We start from the raw sequence: 23028 nt of genomic DNA, 5'->3' as shown, positions 1-23028 counted from the left end.
CATACCTAGTAGTCAAGAGAAGATAGAGAAGAAAAGTGGAAGTGTAATGAAGAGAGAGAGAAAACAGAGAAGAAACCAACAATAGCCAACTGGGCCAGTGTCCTGTTCCAGGGACGGGACATCCTACACCAGAGGTTTGGATAGTCCCAGAGATGTCACTCTCACAAGAACAGTTGGGGGAAGTCTGCAGCTGCATTCAGATGTATCCAGGCAAGGAGCTCCGGAACCACCTACACTGCGTTCAGGTGGCCAGAGCAATGAGTGGACATTAACCCAGCTCTCCACCCCAGCGGAGAGAGGGGCGAGTCCTGGAACATGCAGCTCAATCCGTCAGGGGAGCCTGACGTCGCTGTCAAGGGGTTGGTTTATTGCTGTGTGGCTCCTCCTGCGTCCCATTCCATGGACCTAATATTCTCTATAATGTCCTGCTTGGCCTGCGATGCTGAGCGCTCATCTAGAAGAGGAGAGTGGCGTCGGCAACGCACAGTGGACCATGATGGTTTGGCAGGTAGCCGAAGTAGTTGAAAGCTGCCCTATAGGACCGCAGTGCCCTGCGCTTGGATTCCCACTCGAAAATGAGAGCAAACGGGTGTCCCCATTGGTAAGAAACGTCCAGAATTCGCAGCTTGTCCGTTACCGGCTTAAAGGCACACCGTCTCCTCAGAGTGTTAAGAGCCAAGTCTTGGAAGATCTGGATCTTGTGCACTTCATATGTGAGGTCCTGCTTACCTCGTGCCGCTTTAAGAATGGCTGCTTTTTCTGTGAAAAGGTGAACTCTGGTGAGGATGTCCGGTAGCACTCCCGGCCTCCCCGCGGGTCCAGACACCCGATGAGCCTGGTCCAGGATCAGCGGAGAGGCATCATCGTTACCCCACACCTTGTGTAAGAGTTGAGCCACATACGTCAGGCTGTCCTTTCCCTCTGCTCCAAGAGGAACTCCCCGGATTCGGAGGTTGTTCCGGCAACTCCAGTTCGCTAAATCTTCCTGTTTAAGTTGCAGTTCTATGTGCTGCTCCTCCAGGGTGGCCAAGCGCTGCCATAACTGTTCCTGATCTTCCGTGCGGGCATCGACCCTCCTCTCCAGTCTGTCCACTCTTTCGCCCAGGTCCGTCACTTCTTTTCGGAGTTCTCAAGAGTGCACTTCAGAGCACAGGGAGCCGATCTCTTTCTTTAACTCAGCCATAAAGGAGGCCATAAACGCCTGCATCACCGGTGGCGAGTCCCCTTCAGGCATCGGGGTCATCTCGGCTGGGGCCGACGCCCCCGCCCTGCCCCACATTGCTGTGACGATGTTATCTTTGGGGATCGCCCCCTGAGCTTCCTTATTCCCCTTGGAGCGTGTCATCGCAAATGGAGAGGTACCCCTCGGTATGTTGGTGCCCCGGGGCGTCGAGAAGTCACACCAGTGCTCACAGTGGTTTGCGGTACCCGGGGAGTCTATCAAGCTTCAACTGCCGGGAGCACCAGGTAGTGGCACTGCGGCGTCAGAGACCGCGTTAGGGCACCCACCGGGGGAGGCGTCTCCTGTGGATAAAAAGCGCAATGAGCAGAGCAAGGGCGGACCACTCCATTCCTACAGGAACCCACAACCCAGGTGCAATGTCACAGTGAGAGGGAAGCACAGTCAACAGGCCTCCTCCACCTGCATAGCAGGGCGTCCTCCGTCAGCGCCGCCCAGATCCCAGAGGGCGAGCCAAAATCCACGCAAAAAGCTCTGACCCAGGCTTAGCACCTCCACAAAAGTCTGCGTTGCAGGGGCAGCTCTGTACCACCTCCGGGTTCCCCCCGGGAAAACAGTTCTCCACTTCAAACACACTCGGGGCCAAGAGGGCCGGCCACCCGTGTTGTTCAGTTCAAGGAGCCAATGAAGGGCATCGCGGGGGTCCCGGGCTGCAAAGTTGTAGAGACCCGCTGTTGTTCCAAGTAGGCCCACCCAGCCAGGGAGGCCAGTATGCCCAGGTCCAATGATAAGTGCCCTTAGGGCCACCCTGCAGCGGCAGTCAGGCGGGGAACCGGCAAGCAGGGCCCCCGCAATCCACCCCCGCCTCCCACACCCCTGTCGAGGGGCCCACCAGTGATGCAGTGAAGAATAAATAAAAAAACACAAGGAAGCGCTGAGGAAAGGAGCAAGTCAATGGCAGCGCCCGTGCCCCCTATGCAACAAAGGCCAATATGACAGGCACTCCTTCAAAGTCTCTGGGCTCCCTCTCGCCAGCTCTGTCCCTTCACTCCTCCCAAGGTCGCCGTCTCAATCCGTGTGCCACCTCCACCATGCAGAGTCAGTTTCCAGGCCGCGCAATGGAAGTGTTCACACAGTCCTCAAACAGAGCAGCAGCAAGCAATCCCGTCCTGGGGCTGTCCTCAAGGCCCCACAGTCTCCTCACTGCCATCTCACCCTCACCTGCAGCATGCTTCCGGGCCCCAGACCGAGGGCACCAGGCGTCTACAATGTCTTGCCGCAGCAGGACCCAGACGGCCCCAGGTAGCAAAGTGGCGCCAGGATCCTGCAAACTATGACACCTTTGCGGCAAGCCGGGTGCCCCCCAGGGCCGAAGGCTTGTTCAGTAGCCTCCTCTTGCCCCCGGCAACAGCTCACCACCTCCCGCTAGGCAGAAGGTGAATGATAGCAGAAAGGTCTCAGTGCTCAAAGTTCCCGGGCTGCCGTCCGCCTTAAAATTGCGCCAAGACCTCATCAGCAAGGGCCCTCAAGCAGCCAGGTGTCTCTGTGGGCCAGTGACCGGGCTCCTCGTAATCATCAGCCCCTCAAACTTCCGCCAGCAGCCCTGCACTTACCGCCAGTCCAATGGCGCGGCATCTCAGGGAGAAGCAGCAGCAGCCTCCATGCGCAAAATGGCGACCAGGGTTCCACGGATCAGGTCCCCCCCCCACAGGCAGGTTCAAATGCAGGCGGCCTCCCCGCAAAAGACGCCGAGATCCGCAGTCCCTGCTGTGTCTTGTCAGCTACTCTGGCGGGCCGTCAATGCCCTCCGGGCCAAGGGGGCAGAATGGCCTACGCATCCGCCGCACCCGACTAGCAGCAGCTGCGTCTCTTGAAATGGCGCCCAATGTCTCGCCGGCCGTGGCACCTCCCCGCCGGGGTCGGTCCCGGCTATCGGGCTCGGCCAGGGACTCACCCGGGAGATCTGAAGAACGCCGCAGCTCCTGCACCACCCCTGGCAGGCGTGTTTAGGTCGAGGGGGCAGAGTGACAGGCTCGTCCACTCGCACCCGATCATCAGAGGCCTCGGCCTTCAAGATGGCACCCAGCTCTCCGCTGCGAAGACCGCCTCACCGCCAGGTCCGTTCTCTCTGTGTCTGGCTGGAAAGGGGGGTCTGCGATCTACAGCTCATTCGAACAGGCATTACTACCACTCAGGAGATACGTCCGGGGCTTCTCCCGCTGCTCTCTGGCTGCTGATATAAGCTTAAATTACTGGTGGCAGTCCGGAGCACCGGTCGTGCATGTCCTCCATTGGCTGTTAGGCCACGCCTCCCCGAAAAGCAGTTTTTAAAGTCAAGAGTCTGAGAGGACAATTATGTAGTGGCTCAAAAGGAGCGCCATTCAATCAATCAACCAAACAATTTGTATAGCGCACTACTTCCCTGTGAGGGTCTCAAGGTGTTGGGGAGAGGGGGTAACAGCTACCGTTTGAACAGCGATGTCTTGAGAAGTCTCTTGAAGGTCAGCAGGTCCTGGGTCTGACACAGATGGGTAGAGAGGGTGTTCCACGTCTTGGCGGTGAGGTAAGAGAAGGATCTGCAGCTGGTGGTGGTTCTGTGTATGCGTGGGATGGTGGCGAGGGCAAGGTCGACGGAGCAAAGCTGGCGATTTGGGGTGTAGAAGGTGAGATGCTTGCTGAGGTATGCTGGTCCGGTGTTGTGGAGTCATTTGTGAGCGTGAGTGAGGAGCTTGAAGGTGATCCTCTTGTTGACGGGGAGCCAGTGCAGGTCCTTCAGGTGGCCAGTGATGTGAGAGTGGCGGGGATGCCGAGATCGAGGCGTGCGGAGGCGTTCTGTATACATTGAAGTTATTTCTGGAGTTTGGCCGTAGTTCCAGCATAGAGGCTTCAGAGCGGAAAGGGGGGACCGGACTCTGGGTTCTGTCGGTGAGGAAGGAAGTGATCCAATCCAGGGCCTTCTCGCTGATTCCTGCGTCATTGAGGCGTGTGCGGAGGGTGTGGTGGCAGAAGGTGTCGTAGGCGGCCGAGAGGTCCAGGAGGATGAGGGCTGCAGTTTCGCTGTTGTCCAGCATTGGTCCTGCTGTCATCTGTGGCAGTGATGAGGGCCGTTTCGATGCTATGCTTGCTGCGGAATCCTGTTTGGAACAGTTCCATGATGTTGTTCTCCTCGAGGACTTGGGACAGTTGCTTGTTGACGATCTTTTCAATGACTTTCGCCAGGAAGGGAAGAAGGGAGATGGGTCAGAAATTCTTGAGGTCCTTTGGGTCCGCTGTGGGTTTCTTGAGTAGGGCGTTGATCTCAGAGTGCTTCCAGCTTTCCGGGAAGGTGACGGTCTCGAAGGAGCTGTTGATTATCTTTCGGAGTTGGGGTACGATAATGCGGTTTGCTTTGTTGAAGATGTGGTGAGGGCAGGGGTTAGATGGCTAGCCGGAGTGGATGGTGTTCATGGTCTTGATGGTGTCGTCGCCACTCACGTGGGTCTAGGAGAGCAGGTGGTTGCTGGAGCTGGGGGGCAGTGAGTCTGCTTTGTCGGTGGCTGTGGGGAGGGTTTGGGTGATGAAGCTGCTGTGGATGTCTGCGATCTTGCGGTGAAAGAAGGTGGATAGGGAGTCGCATATGTATTGCGATGGCGGAATGTCGTTGGAACTGGAGCTGGGGTTGGGAAGCTCTGTCACGTTGTTGAAGAGCTCTTTGCTGTTATGTGTGTTGTTGTCGATGCGTTCCTTGAAGGAGGTCCTTTTGGTGGCTCAGCTGAGTTGGTGGTGCTTCAGCTGGTGTTCTTAAGGGCTGTGTGGTTGTCCGTGTCTTTTCCTGGCACCACTTTTTCTCGAGTCTTCGGCAGACCTGTTTTGATTCCTGAAGGTCGGTGGTGGACCAGTTGGCCTTTCTGTTGGTGCGTCTCTTTGAGGGTTTTTTGATCGGGCGAGAGTGTTAGCGCAGTCGTCGATCCATTGCCTGAGGTTGCTGGCGGCTGTGTCGTTATCTGTTGAATCTGTCAGTGGGTCACGGGCAAGGGTGGTGATGAGCTGGTCTTCGGTGACCTTGTTCCAGCTACGGTAGGGGAGACGATGCGGGTGGTGGTGCGAGGTGCGTATCTTGAAGGTAAAGTGGACGCAGCAGTGGTCGGTCCAGTGTAGTTCGGTGGTGCGGCTGAAGGTGACGTGGTTGCTGGCTGAGAAGATGGGGTCGAGCGTGTGTCTGGCGGTGTGGGTGGGGGTTGTGACTTGCTGTTTGAGTCCGAGGTTAGCGGTGTTATCGAGCAGGGCAACGGAGTTGCTGTCGTCTGGGTTTTCAAGGTGGAAGTTCAGGTCTCCAAGGAGGATGTAGTCTATGGACGCAAGAGTGTGCGCGCTGACAAAGTCGGAGAGGTCGTCAAGGAACTTTGGCTGGGGTCCGGGGGGTCTGTAAATGAGTATTCCTCTGAGAGTGTTGTTGGGGTCGGTGTGGATCTGGAAGGTTGTCGGTGGTGCTGGTGGTGTCAGTCGTTTAGATCGAGACTCTGAGGGTACTCCTGTAGACAATGGCGATTTCTCCTCCTGGTTTGTTGGTGCAGTCCCTTCTGGTGATCATGTGTCCAGCTGGGATGGCTATGGCAATGTCTGGTGCCGAGGAGGGGTTCATCCAGGTCTCTGTTAGGAAGGAGATGTCTGGGGAGGCTGAGTTGAGTATGTCTCAGAGTTCTACGGCGTGCTTGTGGATGGAGCAGGTGTTGTGTAACATGCATCTGAGGTGGTTGCGTTCTGCTTTGACGGCTGGAGTACGGTGTGCGGGTGTACGGTGGCTGGTGAAGCTGCAGCTTTGGCAGGTGAAGGGTCCGTGGGTGAGTATCGGCCTTGCCTGGAAGGAGTTTGATGGCCGGCCTGTGTTGAGTACGCGGAGGAAGCTGGCGTCGTCGCGTTGTCTGGTGTAGTGGCTCTTGTGGAGCCAGAGGGCCTGGCAATGGGCTTGTCCAGTCGTGGACGGGCGCAGATGAACTTGCCTTAGGCATGCCAGCAGCACACCAGCGGCGCAACTGCACGGTGGTTGCTATATAAGTAGGGGAGGGGGGAAGGACGAGCGGGCGGGTTGTGGCAGGAAAGGCAAACACTGAGGCCGCCTTATGGGCTAAGGGGGAAGCAGGGGGACAAACTAAGTACAAAAGCAGTAAGCAGTAGGCAGAAGAGGCAATTCAAGAGGCCCAGATTCACATTATCTTCAGAAAAGAATATAGGAGCATGGGACCCAGCAGTTAGGGGTCTCGAACCGTGCCTGTGTGGGACTGAAGCTATGCGCAGTCAGGCGGAGCTGCAGGGTAAGAGCTGAGCTCTGACAGAGGTCAGGCGTCTAGCTCGCGCTCCCCGCAGCGGTCGCCATATAAGTTGGGGAGGGACGAGCGGCTGGGAGGCAGGAGTGGGTGGGTTGTGGTGGGAAAGGCGACCACTGAGGCAGCATTATGGGCTAAGGGGGAAGCAGGGGAAACGCCACTAAGTACAAAAGCAGTAAGCAGTAGGCAGAAGAGGCAATTCAAGAGGCCCAGATTCAAATAATCTTCAGAAAAGAAAATAGGAGCACGGGACCCAGCAGGTAGGGGTCTCGAACCCTGCCTGTGTAGGACTGAAGCTATGCGCAGTCAGGCGGAGCTGCGGGGGAAGAGCTGATCTCTGACATAGGGCAGGGGTATAGCTCGCGCTCCCCGCAGCGGTTGCCATATAAGTAGGGCAGGGGGAGCAGCTGGGAGGCAAGAGTGGGGCAGGTTGTGGCGGGAAAGGCGAACACTGAAGCAGCATTATGGGCTAAGGGGGAAGCGGGGGACAAGCTGCTAAGTACAAAAGCAGTAATCCGTAGGCAGAAGAGGCAATTCAAGTGGCCCAGATTCAAATAATCTTCAGAAAAGAAAATAAGAAAATAGGAGGGCGGGACCCAGCAGGTAGGGGCCTCGAGCCCTGCCTGTGTGGGACTGAAGCTATGCGCAGTCAGTCAGAGCTGCGGGGGAAAAGCTGATCTCTGACGGAGGTAAGAAAAGTTAAGACCAGATTCATGTCCCACTGGGGCATTACGAAATGAATAGGAGGAAAGAGGTGAGTAATGCCCTTAAGAAATCAATTTACAATCGAGGACTTAAAAAGAGAAGGCTGATCAGGAAGGCGAAGAAACGCCAAAACGGCCGAAAGATAGCCTTTAAGGGTGTCCAGTGCAGAGCCTTGCTGGGCCAAAGAAAGTATGAAGAGGAGATCCTCAGAAAGAGGGGCAGAAAGGGGATCCACAGCCTTTGGTGTGCACCATGCCACACATTTCTTCCATCTACAGGGGTATACTGTTTTAGTGGAGGGACGCCTGGCTGCCAAGATGATATTACAGACTTCGGGAGGAAGGTCGAAAGCTATCAACTGTTGCCGCAAAATTCTCCATGCAAGGAGGTGGAGACTGGACCAGTTCGGGTGGAGGACCGTCCCCTGCTGCTGCGACAGAAGATTCTCCCGAAGAGGCAGTCTGGTCGGAGGATCGATGGCCATGTTCAAGAGCTCAAGATGCCAGACACTTCGTGCCCAGTCCGGAGCCACAAGAAGGACTTGGGCCCGGTCGCGCTTGATCTTTTTCAGCACTCTGGGCAGAAGTGGTATAGGTGGAAAGGCGTATAGAAGACCGCAATTCCACTTGCGATGAAAAGCGTTGCCAAGCGAGTGCCACATTGGAAATTCCAACGCGCAAAACTATTGACATTGTACGTTCTCTTCGGTGGTAAACAGATCTAACAAAGGCTTTCCCCACTCCTGAAAGAGACCTTGCGCCACCTCCGAGTGAAGACGCCATTCAGGATCCATCATGCACCGGTGGCTTAGTTAGTCCGTCCTCTTGTTCAGAGAACTTGCCAGGTGTTGAACCACAAGGGACATGCCCTGATGTTCCAGCCACGTCCAAAGGTGAAATGCCTCTAGCCACACGGTCCACAACCCCACCCTGTCCTGTTTGTTGTAGTACCACATGGCGGTGGTCTTGTCCGTGAACACCTGCAGCACCCTTCCTTTGACAGAAGGAAGGAATGCCTTCAGTGCCAGATGAATTGCCCTGAGATCCAGAAGATGATGTGGAGCCCGGACTCCGCCGGAGACCAGAGAAATCTGATCTACGCCTCTCCCATGTGGCCGCCCTATCCCAGGAGTGACACATCTATCACCACTGTAAACTCTGGTTGGGGAAGCGAGAGGGATCTGCTGTTGACCCAATCCTGGTCCGTTAGCCAACACTGCAATTGGTGTTAAGTGCCCTCCAAGATCTGGATGCAATCAGAAGGATTCCCCTAATGATAAGCCCACTGAAACTTCAGGTCCCACTGCAGAGCCTGCATATACCACTTGGCATGATCCACCAGCAGGATGTAGGAGGCCATGAGGCCCAGCAGCCTCATGGTCATTCTCACCGAAATCCAGGATAGAGGCTGAAACATCTGCATCATAGCCTGAATATCCCAGACTCGCTGCTTGGGAGGATAAGCCCAAAACTGCGCTGTGTCCAGAACTGCTCCCATGAAAAGGAGCTTCTGAGAGGGAGTCAGGTGTGACTTCGGCATGTGAACCTCAGCGAATGCAGGAGGTCCGTCGTAGTCTGGAGGTGGGATTCAACTGCCTGGTACGAGCCCGCCTTCAGCAGCCAGTCGTCGAGATAGGGGAAGACTGGAACCGCTGATCTGTGCAGATGAGCTGCGGGCACCGCAGTCACATTCATGAATACCTGAAGGGCACTGGTAAGGCCAAAGGGGAGCAGGGCAAAGTGAACATGCTTGTGGTATATTGTGTACCGTAGGTAACGCCCGTGGGCTGGCAGGACGGGGATGTGGAAGAAAGCGTCCTGCAGTCCAATGCTACAATCCAGTCCCCAGGGTCGAGGGCAGACAGGACCTGAGCTAATGTCAACATTCTGAACATCTCCTTCTGAAAAAGCGGTTGACATCCCTAAGATCCAAGATAGGATGCAGGCCTTTGTCCTTCTTGTGTACCGTAGGTAACGCCCGTGGGCTGGCAGGACGGGGATGTGGAAGAAAGCGTCCTGCAAGTCCAATGCTACAATCCAGTCCCCAGGGTCGAGGGCAGACAGGACCTGAGCTAATGTCAATATTCTGAACATCTCCTTCTGAAAAAGCGGTTGACATCCCTAAGATCCAAGATAGGATGCAGGCCTTTGTCCTTCTTGGGTACCAGGAAGTAGTGGGAGTAACAACAATGACCCTACTTCTGGCATAGGGTCTCATTCTAAAGCTCCCTTGGCCAAGAGAGGCGTAACTTCCTGATGGAGAAGGGCCAAGTGATCCTCCGACATGCAATGGAGTGTTGGTGGCATGGAGGGAGGGTAGTCTCAAAGGGGAGGGTGTAGCCCCTTCGGACTATCTGCAAAACCCACCTGTTCAACGTGGTGATGTGTCAGTGGGAGAGGTGATGGCGGAACCTGCCGCCCACTGGCAACTGGTAGCCCTGAAAGGTCGGACTAGGAAGGTTTGGAGGCTGCTGCAGAGGAGGCACTGGTGGACTGGCCCTCCCGCTGGCCCCCAGAGTGTGAGTATTTCATCATTTTACTTTTCACTTGACCTGTGTCTCTCACTTTCAGCACATGGCTGCGCATATTTAATATTCCCTTTTCAGATGCCACTTTATTGTTAGGTCCTGAAGAGACCCTGTATTCAGCAAAGGGTCGAAACGCCGTAGACAAGTGTATAGAACGAACCATCATGACAGCTTTGAATGAATATAGAGGCTGCTAATATTGTGTAAATTGAAAATGGTCGTTTTTTGAATAACGGAAACCAAATTGTAAAATGTCACAAAGTCACTAGCCCTTTTTTTTGGTTCCATGTTACACTGGGGACATTATGCACTATTTGCTGTACATATTTACACTCTTTACAAAATAACAAACTGCTAATACTTAATCCAAGTGCACCTGGGCTCCTTTCCTTCAGACATCTGAATGACCCATAATTATTGATATTGCATTATAGTATCAACATTGTTGAATATATTTCTCCACAAGAACCATTGTTTTTTGTTGCGCGGCCCCCAGACCCACGGTGCTGGGTCCCACGTCCCCGGCCTCGCAGAGGCTGGGTAGTTTCCGCCGCCTTTTGGCCCCGGGTAGAACGTGGTGGGGCACCCATTCCGAAGCCACAAAAGGGGCGAAAGGAAAAGTGAATTGGGCGAGAGGTGGCAGCGAGACCCAAGGATCTGGCCGCTGCGCTAGAGACTTTGAAGCACCTTGTCGACAAACAGGGAAATCAAGGGCATGTCCAAAAGGGTCGATTGGACATTGGACCTCAGCCAGGTATGGCGCCTCAAGGCTACTGACGTGGAAATCCCTCTACCCAGCAAGTCGACGAAATCCAGCCCACATCGAATAGCGAACTTTGATGCGTCTCTACCCTGTGCGACAGGACGGGAGAGTACAAGGCGGGCCTCCTCCGGGCGCTGTGGCAGCACTTGCGCAACCGTGTCCCACACAGAGTGGGTGTTACAGCTCAAGAGACATGCAGTGTTCACCGACCACAGTCCTAAGCTGGCGGAAGACAACATCTTCTTCCCAAGATGGTCCAGTATCTTGGATTCCCTATCTGGGGGAACAGTAGGGAACATGCCTTTGGATGTTGAGGCTTTGACCACCGACCTCTTTGGGGTAGGGTGTTGCAAGAGGAAAAGTGGGTCACCCGGGGTCGGGTGGTGGCCTTGGGCAATTATCCTATCCACAGGAGCCCCTGTGCTGGGCTTGGACCAAGTGCCCAGATGGATGTCAGTGAGGGCCTCATTAAAGGGCAACAGGGGCTACGAAGAGGCCGCTGCCAGCTGAAGCACCTCAGTCAGGAGGTTAGTCCTGACTGGCACTACACAACACCACAGTGTAGGAGACTACCTCCTCCGTAGCCATGGTAGGAAGAGAAAGCATACTAAGGTCTGGGGAGGTATCCAGACCACAGGTATCACCCAACTCTTCTCTCCAGTCCGGCTCTTCAAGCTGGTCTGCCAGAGAGTCAACAGACCTCTCCCAGCCTCCTCACCCTCCTCTGGCTGCCACTAAGGAATGCCAGGGAAGAACAGTGGTACAAAAGTACCGGTCAACGCAAGTACCAGCGTCGGTCAGCTCTGGTCCGGCTCTGTGTCCAAGTCGGGAAGGAGGTTGGGGTCGACACCGGCCGCGGGAGCAACCGGCGGCACAGGTGGCGGAGGTGTCGCCAAAAGGATCAGCGCAGGGGAAGGTACAGAGAGGTCGACAGCGACCTATCCAGACTCAAGCCTGGATCCTTCGGGGCCTACAGAGTGAGGCTGGAGCCGCCGGCATCGAAGGCCTAGGGCCTCCAGCCGAGTCCATGGGTCCCGAAGGCGCGCCGGCGGAGTCGGGCTGTCCAAAGGTAGAAAGGAGTGCTTCGTAAAATGCACTTAGCTGGGCAGGGGATGCACTGGCTCACGGAAAAGGAGGGAAGAACGGAGCGGAGCCGGGGAATGATGACTCTCTGTGTCCAGTGTTGCGTCTGCCGACAGACGGGGAGGAGGCGAAGAGCGGCAATACTTCTTCATCTTCTTTTTGTGCGACGACTTACCCAAAGACAAAGACTTTGATGATGAATTGTGGTGTTGGCTCCGCGACTGGTCCCGCGACCGTCCCCTCAACCGGAACCTTGAACGGCGCAGAGCTGACCGCCGGGCCTCCAAAAGCTGTTGTGGCCGCTCCCGCAAGCACTTAGGATTCTGAGTCTGGCAGTTGGAGCACGTCTTCGGGTCGTGGTCACGCTCCAGGCACCAGAGGCACACAAAGTGACCAACATCAGCTTGTGAGAGGAGTCACAAGGCTTGAAACTGGATCAACGACTTGACATCCCTCATACACCAGGAGTCGAAACAAATTCAAAAAAGAGGTTGACAAAGTCGAAAAAGGTTAGTCAAGAAGTGACTAAGGGTACCGCTCTCTCCGGATCTGCGCTGGGTGGCGCAGACAAAGAAAGAACTGACGTCAGCACGCAAGGGGCGGCGTCTAAGTAGATACGCAACGTCATCCCGGCAATCACGACGCCGACGACGAACAAAGAGGCGACCAATGCCACCTACCGACGCGAAGGGCTACTGATGAGAAAAAATTCTCCGGATCCAGTCTGACATCTGGGGGTAATTCTAAGGTAAGGAGTCTATAACTAATAGTCTCTTTCAGATACATGTATATATTGTTGTGCATCTATAGAGGTCCACTTTCCATAAATTCACAGCTTCACTAAGTGAATCCCCCAACCGGGAGAGTTGTTTGTGGTAAGTGTTATGTGAACCCGCAGGTCTGCAAATTGGTTACAAAGTAAAAAAACTGAACATATTCCACCACAACAACCTGTTCTACCTTCCTGATAGCAACACCATTAGATCTTCCAGGTCATTATACACTTAAGCCCATGGCTCGGTTAAATACTCCAACAGAGACACATCTGTAGACATGCACATAGTTTGATAAAATGCAAGATGCCATCTTCCTCACTAATTATGCAACTTTCCCAACTGTCAGAATTTAGATAATCTGGTTAAGAGGAAACAATCTAAGGACTGCCTGAACTCTCTCCTCTTCAAGCTAGGCTTTTGATTTGAGTGAACTGATAGTTGATGCAAAAATGTTCTCAATCTGCTAAAACTGCAGATGGGATTTTCTACCATTTAGTATAAACCCAAATTCGTGCAGAAATTTCATAGTTTGTTTTGTGTCTGCTAGGCACTGACAAGAAGTATTCCTCTTCATTAACCATTCAGGTAGGTAAGGAGATACATGAATGAATGTTCTCCTAGGAGTGAAGGTTCTCCCTTGCCACCCAGCCATCATACAAGTTATGCTTTCCCCACTAATGATGCCGCATCCTAGGGAGCACATGAGTCCTGCTCTAAAGCTGAGGGAAACAAGCATTAGTAAATGCATTAGGTTTTGCTCATGTGATTAATAATAAGCTTTTTTGTTGTAAGTTGTAGCTTGCTGAGTAGATGTACAATATAAGTTACAGAAAGTCTGTTAAAGTGTTATGACTTGTTTATGTACAAAAAGGCAATATATGGTTGTGTTACTAGTAGTGTTATAAGGTGGGGAGATTAGGTATATGGTGGAGAACAAAGATTTAAAAAAGTTACTTAATAAGTAGGCTTGAAGTTGGTGTGAATCCCAAAAATACCAGAATGCGAAAACTGGATAAAAATGTGTTGTTTGGTTATTATCTATTGTTCAGATGAATGAATTCAAATTAACTTTACATTTTTCAGATGAGCATTTGTGCAATATAAGTGAAAGAAACATACTGAAAGTAAAATTATCGTTTTATTGAGCTGGGCAAGTTTTTTTTAAGTTGGTAGTCATTGGTGTATTGGAGATGCCCTGGCTGGCAAAGGCTGCTATCCCTGGCATACTGAGTATTCCAAATTATAAACAATCTCTGGCAAATCATCACCCTCACTGATATTTGTAGGTTTGCCCAGCATTTTGGCGACCCTGACATAAAATGTCATTGTTGGCAGACTGTGGACAATCTATGCATTATGAGTGCTATGGAATAAATAGCTCTTTTTGGTGTATTGCAAGCATTTAGGCTATCAGTGGCCTGCCGTACCACAGCACTTTTCATATAGTCATGTACTTCCAATATTTTCCTCACACAGTACTCTGTCATAACACCACTAATAGAACCAGACACTCCATGCATTTCATACCATGCAGTCTTTTCACCAATTAGGTGGGAAGTCAAGCTGATTCACTAAGACAAGCATATGTATAGGAACACACTGCTTTGTGGGGTGTTTTGTCAGTTCAAGCCCACACTTCAACAGGTATCAGCTCTTACCAAGGACCCTTCCAAAAGGAAAATGGCTTCGATGCTCATATCCCTGGTGGGCTTCATTGCCCTGTGCCAACACCGCCGACGGTACACATCCCTGACGCTCTGTTGTAGGTGGAACTTCCATCCAAAGTAGGAGGCGAATTCCCAGTCGTTTGGATGCATTTGGAGACCAGGAAGGTTCTTGTCTCCCTCACCGACTTTTTCTGCGGGATGCTGCAACAATGCACAGTAAGACAGAAAAGACAAATTGGAACTCTCCTTCCCAGGAACCTCTATCCAAAGCACTTCCTTGCCCAGTTGCTATAATGAATTGTCTGCAATATCATTTATAAATGCAGCTTTTCTGCGGTTTGCCGTCTTACCACGTGGGGATAAAAGAAGCAGTTAATAAAAACCCAGTGGCGGCTTTATCTTTAGCACGAAAACATCAGTGGACAAAGAACAAATATTTAGGTACATGGGGAGAAGTATTACAAGAGGAATGTGAGGTGCAATGGCTGGGGATGGAATTACCACAGTCACATATTGCTTTCTCTTACCAGGGCTCAGGATTACCTAGAGTGAGGCATACTAACAGTTTACACTGTAAACTGATGGTTCAGTCTGTCTACTAAGATTTTGAAGGCTAAGGTGAGCATGAGTAATAAAGCATGGGTCCAGAGAAAGTGGCCCATCCTCTAATGATGCAAGAAATGCTTCTAGGTAGTTTGACAGAAGAAGAACATCAGACACCGTAGCACAAAACACATTAGCAGGAGTGGCCAGAGAGAGAAGTAGTTAAAAAGGAGATTGAAGCATTTTTTAATGTTTTAGCAAAACCCTAAATTCCCCAGGGTAAGGACTACTACGGTTTAGCACGGACAGGGTGAAGTCACTTTGAAATCACTAACATGATGATTCAGCTGGCCTCTGAAATCTGTCATTTGTCTTTTTTGTGTGCAATACTGTGGCTTCTACTGCCCCTATGTTCGGCACAGCACCAGAGTTCTTCTGCTTTCATACTCACCAATGTCTCCCAGATCATAAGTAGGTATGCACTGTATATGACTCTAGATCTGTGTCACGGAAAAACAAGTTACTTACCTTCTGTATCAATGTATCTGTATAAGTTAGTTATGGAGTCCTTCGCTTAGAATGAACCCCAGGCGTCAGACTGGATCCAGAGAATGTCTTCTTAGAAGTACCCCTGTGCGTCAGTAGGTTGGATCAGTTGACCCCACGTCCGTCAGCGGTGGCGACTTTGCCGGGATGACGTCACAGTGCCTACTTAGACGCCGCCCCTGCGTGCTGACTTCAGTCAGTTCTGCCAGAAGCACAGAGCCATGCAAGACACCGACCACTGGTGTGCTAAAACTAGGGCCCTGCAAGATTGTCCCTGTCCCTGTCCCTGTCCAGCGATAAGGATGGGTGGGAAGGTAAGGAATCTATAACTAAACTATGTCTCTTACAGATGCATCATTACCGAAGGCAAGTAACTTGTCATCTGAAACAGACAGCTAGTTATAGATTCCTTACCTTAGAATAGATACCCCAGCAATACCAACCCCAGAGGAGAATCTACGAACCAAGTTCACACCAGAAAGTCCTGAAGGACAGAATGGGCAAAATAGCTGTCCCTCCAGACCTGGCTGTCCAGGTAGTAATGTCTGGTGAACATGTGCAAGGATGCCGACGTGGCTGCCTGACAGATGTCAATGAGTGGAACTCTACGTGCAAGAGCAGTGGTGGCTGAAGTAGCTCTAATGGAATGAGCTTGGATCCCCACTGGAGGTTCATTTTTCGCAAAAGCGTAACAGATTTTAATACAAAGGACAACCCATCTAGAGATGGTACGCTTTTGAACAGCCCGACCTTTCTTGGCACCTACATAGCCAACAAAGAGCTGATCATCCACCAGAAAATCTTTTGTGCGGTCAAGGTAGAAGGACAGAGCACGTTTAGGGTTAAGATGGTGGAGTCTCTCCACCTCCTTGGAAGGGTGTGGAGGTGGAAAAAAGGTGGGCAAAGTAATGGTTTGTCCAATGCAAAAAGGTGTGACTACTTTTGTACGGAATAATGGTCTAGTTTGAAGCACCAGTTTGTCCGGATGCACAGTGAAAAAAGGGGGCTTAGAAGAAATAGCTTGAAGCTCACTGACCCTGCGAGCAGAGGTGATGGCAAAAAGGAAGGCAGTTTTTAATGTGAGGAGCCTGAGAGGACAGTTGTGAAGCAGCTTGAAGGGAGCGCACATAAGATAAGTTAAGACATGGTTCAAGTCCCACTGGGGCATTACAAAAGGAGATGGAGGAAAAAGTTGAGCAATGTTCTTAAAGAATCTATTTACAATAGGGGACTTGAACAAAGAAGGCTGATCTGGCAGCCAAAGAAAAGCACAGATGGCCGCAAGATAGCCTTTAAGAGTGCTCAGGGCAGAACCCTGCTGGGCAGAGGAAAGTATGCAGAAAAAGCCCTCTGAAAGAGCGGCAGAAAGTGGCTCCACAGCCTTTGCCGTGCACCGTGTCACAAACTTATTCCACCGATAAGCATATACCGTTTTAGTGGAGGGACGCCTGGCTGCCTTCGGGTTGAAGGTCAAAAGCTGTCAACTGTCGCAGCTCAATCTCCTTTCAGGGAGGCAAAGGCTGGACAGGTACGGGTGAAGAACTTTCCCCTGCTGCTGAGACAGAAGATCCTCCGGAAGAAGCAGTCTGAGTGGAGGATCGATGACTATGCACAGGAGCTCTGGGTACCAGACTCCTCGTGCCCAGTACAGAGCCACAAGATTAACTTAGGCCCACGCTTGATCTTATTTAGCACTCTGGGCAGTAGTGGTACAGAGGGAAATTCATACAGGAGGCTGCAGCTCCACACGCGATGAAAAACGATGCCGAGCGAGTGCCACCTTGGAAACTCCAACACGCAGAATTCCTGACAATGCGCGTTCTCTTCGGTGGTGAACAGATCTAACCAAGGGTATCACCACTGCTGTAAGAGACCATGCACCACCTCCAAGTGAAGACGCCATTTGTGATCTACCAGGAACTGGCGGCTGAGTTTGTCCACCCTGGCGTTCAGAGAACCTGCTAGGTATTGAACAACCAGTGTCATGCCCTGATGTTCTAGCCATGTCAAGAGATGAAGAGCCTCTTGACTAAGGGTCCCGACCCCACCCTGCCCTGTTTGTTGCAGTAATACATGGCGGTGGTGTTGTTTGTGAACACTTGCACCACCTTTCTGTTGAGAGGGTAGGAATTCTTTCTGTGCCAGGCAATCTCCCGGGCTCTAGCGGGTTGATATGGATCCTGGACTTTGCGGGAGACCAGAGGCCTCTGATCTTCGCCTCTCCGAGATGGCCGCCCCATCCCAGGAGTGACGCATCGGTCACCACTGTGAGGTCTAGTTTGGGAAGCAAGAGGGATCTGCCTCTGACCCAAGTTTGGGTTGTTAACCACCACTGAAGTTGTTGCATAGTTCCCTCCGAGATCTGGACGTAGTCGGAAAGATTCCCCTGATGCTGGCCCACTAGAACTTCAGGTCCCACTGCAGAGACCGCATATGCCATCTGACATGATACACCAGCAGTCTGCTGGAGGCCATGAAGCCCAGCAGCCTCAGGGTCATTCTCATTGAAATCTGGGATAGAGGCTGAAACATCGGTATCATAGCCCGACTATCCCGGAATCGCTGCTTGGGAACATAGGCCCGAAACTGCACTCTGTCCAAAACTGCCCTGATGAAAGGGAGCGTCTGAGAGGGAGTCAGATGTGACTTTGGCAAATTGATAGTGAACCCCATCAAATGCAGCAGGTCCGCCGTAGTCTGGAGGTGGGAGACGAACACCTGCCACGAGAGGGGTACGGACGATGCAGCAAGGACCAAGGACCTGGCCGTAGCTCGAGAATCCTTGAAGCGCTCCAGTGCAGAGTCTGCTTTGTCGCTGAACAGGCGATGGCCGTTGAAGGAAATATACAGCAATGTTGACTAGACATCCCCCGAAAAGCCAGGCGTCCTCAACCAGGCATAGCGCCTAAGGGCCACCGACGTGGCAATCGTTCTGCGCAAGAGGCACATGGTATTCATGGACCACAGTTCCAAACTAGAGGAGGAGAACACGCACTTCACAAGTCAAGTCAAGTCAAGTCAGAGAATTTATATAGCGCACTACATACCCAGAGGGTCTCAAGGCGCTTAAGGAGGGTGGGGAATCACTTGTCAAATATCCACGTTTTAAGTTGCTTTCTGAATGCTAGGTGGTTCTGGGTAAGGCGAAGGTAGGTGGGAAGTGAGTTCCAGGTTTTAGCTGCCAGGTAGGAGAAGGATCTACCTCCCATGGTGGTCTTGTTGATGCGAGATACAGTGGCAAGGGCTTGGTTGGAAGATCGAAGCTGGCGGGAGGGGGCGTAGAAGGACAGTCGTGTGTTGAGGCATTCTGGTCCGATTTCGTAGAGTGCTTTGTGTGCGTGGGTAAGGAGCCGGAAAGTGATCCTCTTATTGACGGGAAGCCAGTGGAGGTTTTTCAGGTGACCAGAGATATGTTCTTTACGCGGGATGTCTAATATGAGCCTGGCTGAGGCGTTTTGGATTCGTTGGAGTTTTTTCTGGAGTTTAGCGGTAGTCCCGGCGTAGAGGGTGTTTCCATAGTCCAGTCGGCTCGTGACCAGAGCGTGGGTGACCGTTTTCCTAGTTTCGGTGGGGATCCAACGAAATGTTTTTTTGAGCATGCGAAGAATGTTGAAGCAGGATGAGGAGACGGCGTTGACTTGTCTGTTCATTGAAAGTGAGGAATCCAGGATGACGCCCAGGTTCCGTGCATGGTCTGTCGGGATGGGTGCTTTTCCAAGGGCTTCTGGCCACCAAGAGTCGTCCCATGCGGAGGGGGAGGTACCTAAGATGAGGACTTCTGTTTTATCTGAGTTCAGTTTCAGACGGCTGTGTTTCATCCATTCGGCTACTTCTTTCATTCCTTCGTGTAGGTTCGTTTTGGCGGTGCTAGGGTCATTGGTGAGTGATAGGATCAGTTGAGTGTCATCCGCGTAGGAGATGATGTTGAGGTTGTGTTGGCGGGTGATGGCCGCGAGGGGGCTCATGTATACGTTGAAAAGGGTGGGGCTGAGTGAGGATCCTTGTGGTACGCCGCAGATGACTTCAGTGGCCACTGACTTGAATGGTGGAAGGGGGACTCTCTGGGTTCTTCCGGTGAGGAACGAGGTGATCCATTCCACTGCTTTTCCTTGGATTCCGATGTTTCTGAGGCGCTGTAGAAGGGTGCTATGGCAGACTGTGTCGAAGGCTGCGGAGAGGTCGAGGAGGATGAGGGCGACTGTGTCTCCATTGTCCAGTAGAGTTCGAATGTCGTCTGTTGCTGCGATGAGGGCGGTCTCAGTGCTGTGTTTTGCTCGGAAGCCGGACTGTGAGGAGTCGAGGGATTTGTTGGCTTCGAGGAAGGCGGCGAGCTGGTTGTTGACAGCTTTCTCGATGACTTTGGCCGGGAATGGAAGGAGCGAGATGGGGCGGTAATTTTTGAGTTCGGTGGGGTCCGCTGTGTGTTTCTTCAGAAGGGCGCTGAGTTCAGCGTGTTTCCAGCTTTCCGGGAAGGTGGCGGAGTTGAGGGAGCAGTTGATAACGTCTCAGAGGTGTGGTGCTATGATGGAGTCTGCTTTGTTGAAGATGTGGTGAGGGCATGGGTCTGTGGGGGATCCTGAGTGGATGGAGTTCATCAGGCGGATGGTGTCCTCAGTGGAGATTGGGTTCCAGTCATTAAGGATGTTCGAGGGGGTGGAGGTTCAGTAGATGGTTGGGTGGGTTGGTCTTCGGGTTGGTTGTCGAAGCTGTTGTGGATGTCTGCAATTTTGTTGTGGAAGAATGAGGCTAGGGAGTCGCAGAGTGCTTGAGAGGGGGTGATGTCGTTAGAGTTGGCCGAGGGATTGGTAAATTCCTTGACGATGTTGAAAAGTTCCTTGCTGTTATGGGCGTTGTTATCTAGTCGTTCCTTGAAGGCGGTTTTCTTGGCTTTTCGGATCAGTTGGTGGTGTATGCGGGTGGCGTTTTTGAAGGCGTCCTTGGTGCTGGTGGTTGGGTCATTTTTCCAGGCCTTCTCAAGGGAGCGGCAGAGTTTCTTGGATTTCTTAAGATCATCGTTGAACCATGATGCCTTCTTGCTGCCAAGTTTGCTTTGTCGTTTTTTCAGTGGTGCTAGGATGTCTGCGCTGTTGGAAAGCCATAGGGTGAGGTTGGTGGCGGCTTGGTCGGGGTTTGAGGAGTGGGCTGGGGGGTTTAGAAGAAGCGATGAGGAGATCTGGTCGATGGTGATTTTGTTCCAGTTTCTTTGCAGAGTTGGTTGGGGTTGGTTGTTGGGTTTGGGCTTGTTGTAGGTAAAGTGAACGCAGCTGTGGTCAGTCCAGAGGAGAGCCGTAGTGTGGCTGAAGGAGACATGATTGCTGGAGGTGAAGATAGGGTCGAGAGTGTGACCTGCGATGTGGGTGGGGGAAGTGACCAGTTGTTTAAGTCCGAGGTTGGCGAGGTTGTCCAGAAGGGTGGTGGAGTTGCGGTCGTTGTTCTTTTCAAGGTGAAAGTTGAGGTCTCCCAGAAGGATGTAATCTTTGGAGAAAAGGGCGGGTGGGGTGATGAAGTCCGTGATGTCCTCACTAAATTGTGCGCGGGGTCCTGGTGGCCTGTAGAGGAGGGTGCCTCTGAGTGTGGTCTTGGGGTCGATGTGGATCTGGAAGTGAAGGTGTTCAGAGTTGGCGAGATTGATGTCAGAGCTGGTTGAGATGTGGATGGATTTCTTATGGACGATAGCGATTCCTCCTCCTGTGTGGCCGGTACGGTCCTTGCGTATGATCTTATAATCTTCTGGGATGGCAATGGTGATGTCTGGGGCGGAGGAGGCGTTCATCCATGTTTCTGTAAGGAAGGCGACGTCCGGAGAGATGGGGCCCGATTCACAGAATGAACTTAAGACTCAATCCTAAATTTACTACTATTTTGGTATTCACAGAATGCACTTACTACTTTTGGCATTCACAGAATGCACTTACTACTTTTGGCATTCACAGAATGAACTTACTACTTTTGGTATTCACAGAAGTTAGGATTTTGTCTTAAGTTTGACTTAAGACAGACTTAAGACAAACTTAAGACAGACTTAAGACAGACTTAAGACAAAATCCTAACTTCTGTGAATACCAAAAGTAGTAAGTTCATTCTGTGAATACCAAAAGTAGTAAGTGCATTCTGTGAATGCCAAAAGTAGTAAGTGCATTCTGTGAATACCAAAATAGTAGTAAGTTTAGGATTGAGTCTTAAGTTCATTCTGTGAATCGGGCCCTACGTGTCTAGTAGATTCCATAGGTCAATGGCGTGCCTGTGGACCGATCGGGTGTTGAGCAAGATGCATTGTAGGTGGTTGGGGTCGGGAATCTGAGGTGTGATCGTAGCGGAGATGTTGACGGTGCCGATGAATCTGCAGGAGTAGCATGAGAAAGGTCCATGGGTGTGTCCAGGAGTGGCTTGGACGCAGTTGGGGGGACGGCCGGGGTTAAGGGCTAGGAGGGTGGTGGCATTGTAGGTAATGCGGGAGGGCTGGGCAATGCGAGGGCCAGGGGGTCTGGCGCTGGGCGCGGTCCAGGCGCGGACGGGCGTAGACGGGCTTACCTTTGGCGCACCTTCGACGCGATCGGGGCGCGGTTGCTGCGCGTGAACGCTGCGTGCGGGAGTAACTGTCATATATGGATGGTGGAGTGGGAGGGGCGATCGCGGCTCAGCTGGGAGGCGGGGCAGGCTACAGATGACCACAACAACAACAAAATGGAGGCGGAGGGGGGAGCACAGCGGAGCGCTAGGGCAAACGCGCAAACACAGTGAAAGCAGCAAATTAAAATTCGAAAAGTGCAAATAAATCAGAGCGGCAACCAGGCACACAGCAGGCAACAATAATTAGGCAGTTTGATAAAGCAATGCAGCACAACGATACCGAGTGTCACAGAGGGACACTGGGGAGCGACCACTCAGCCCGAGGGAGAGGAGCGAGTCACGGCGCTTTCAGGTAAGGGAGCGCTGTTCTCGTCAGTGGGAGAGCGGCTCAGCTGGGAGGCGGGGCGGGCTACAGATGACCACAACAACAACAAAATGGAGGCGGAGGGGGGAGCACAGCGGAGCGCTAGGGCAAACGCGCAAACACAGTGAAAGCAGCAAATTAAAATTCGAAAAGTGCAAATAAATCAGAGCGGCAACCAGGCACACAGCAGGCAACAATAATTAGGCAGTTTGATAAAGCAATGCAGCACAACGATACCGAGTGTCACAGAGGGACACTGGGGAGCGACCACTCAGCCCGAGGGAGAGGAGCGAGTCACAGCGCTTTCAGGTAAGGGAGCGCTGTTCTCGTCAGTGGGAGAGCGGCTCGGCTGGGAGGCGGGGCGGGCTACAGACGACCACAACAACAACAAAATGGAGGCGGAGGGGGGAGCACAGCGGAGCGCTAGGGCAAACGCGCAAACACAGTGAAAGCAGCAAATTAAAATTCGAAAAGTGCAAATAAATCAGAGCGGCAACCAGGCACACAGCAGGCAACAATAATTAGGCAGTTTGATAAAGCAATGCAGCACAACGATACCGAGTGTCACAGAGGGACACTGGGGAGCGACCACTCAGCCCGAGGGAGAGGAGCGAGTCACGGCCCTTTCAGGTAAGGGAGCGCTGTTCTCGTCAGTGGGAGGGCGGCTCAGCTGGGAGGCGGGGCGGGCTACAGATGACCACAACAACAACAAAATGGAGGCAGAGGGGGGAGCACAGCGGAGCGCTAGGGCAAATGTGCAAACACAGTGAAAGCAGCAAATTAAAATTCGAAAAGTGCAAATAAATCAGAGCGGCAACCAGGCACACAGCAGGCAACAATAATTAGGCAGTTTGATAAAGCAATGCAGCACAACGATACCGAGTGTCACAGAAGGACACTGGGGAGCGACCACTCAGCCCGAGGGAGAGGAGCGAGTCACAGCGCTTTCAGGTAAGGGAGCGCTGTTCTCGTCAGTGGGAGGGCGGCTCAGCTGGGAGGCG

At 52.4% G+C, this 23028-nt stretch overlaps 1 protein-coding gene across 1 annotated transcript in view; it reads right to left on the bottom strand.

The window, feature by feature from the left end:
* LOC147679786 (myoferlin-like) overlaps nucleotides 1-23028 on the bottom strand; it is a 3853508-nt gene that overhangs the window by 3171045 nt on the left and 659435 nt on the right. The window contains exon 7 of the mRNA XM_086943347.1: nucleotides 13996-14205. Within this exon, the coding sequence (XP_086799473.1) occupies nucleotides 13996-14205 (210 nt within the window). The remainder of the gene's footprint in view (nucleotides 1-13995; nucleotides 14206-23028) is intronic.

Source organism: Lissotriton vulgaris, chromosome 11 (assembly GCF_964263255.1).
Source record: "Lissotriton vulgaris chromosome 11, aLisVul1.2, whole genome shotgun sequence".
Lineage (NCBI taxonomy): Eukaryota > Metazoa > Chordata > Amphibia > Caudata > Salamandridae > Lissotriton > Lissotriton vulgaris.
Note: the sequence above shows the minus strand (reverse complement) of the source record. Positions and strands in the feature narration are given on the sequence as shown.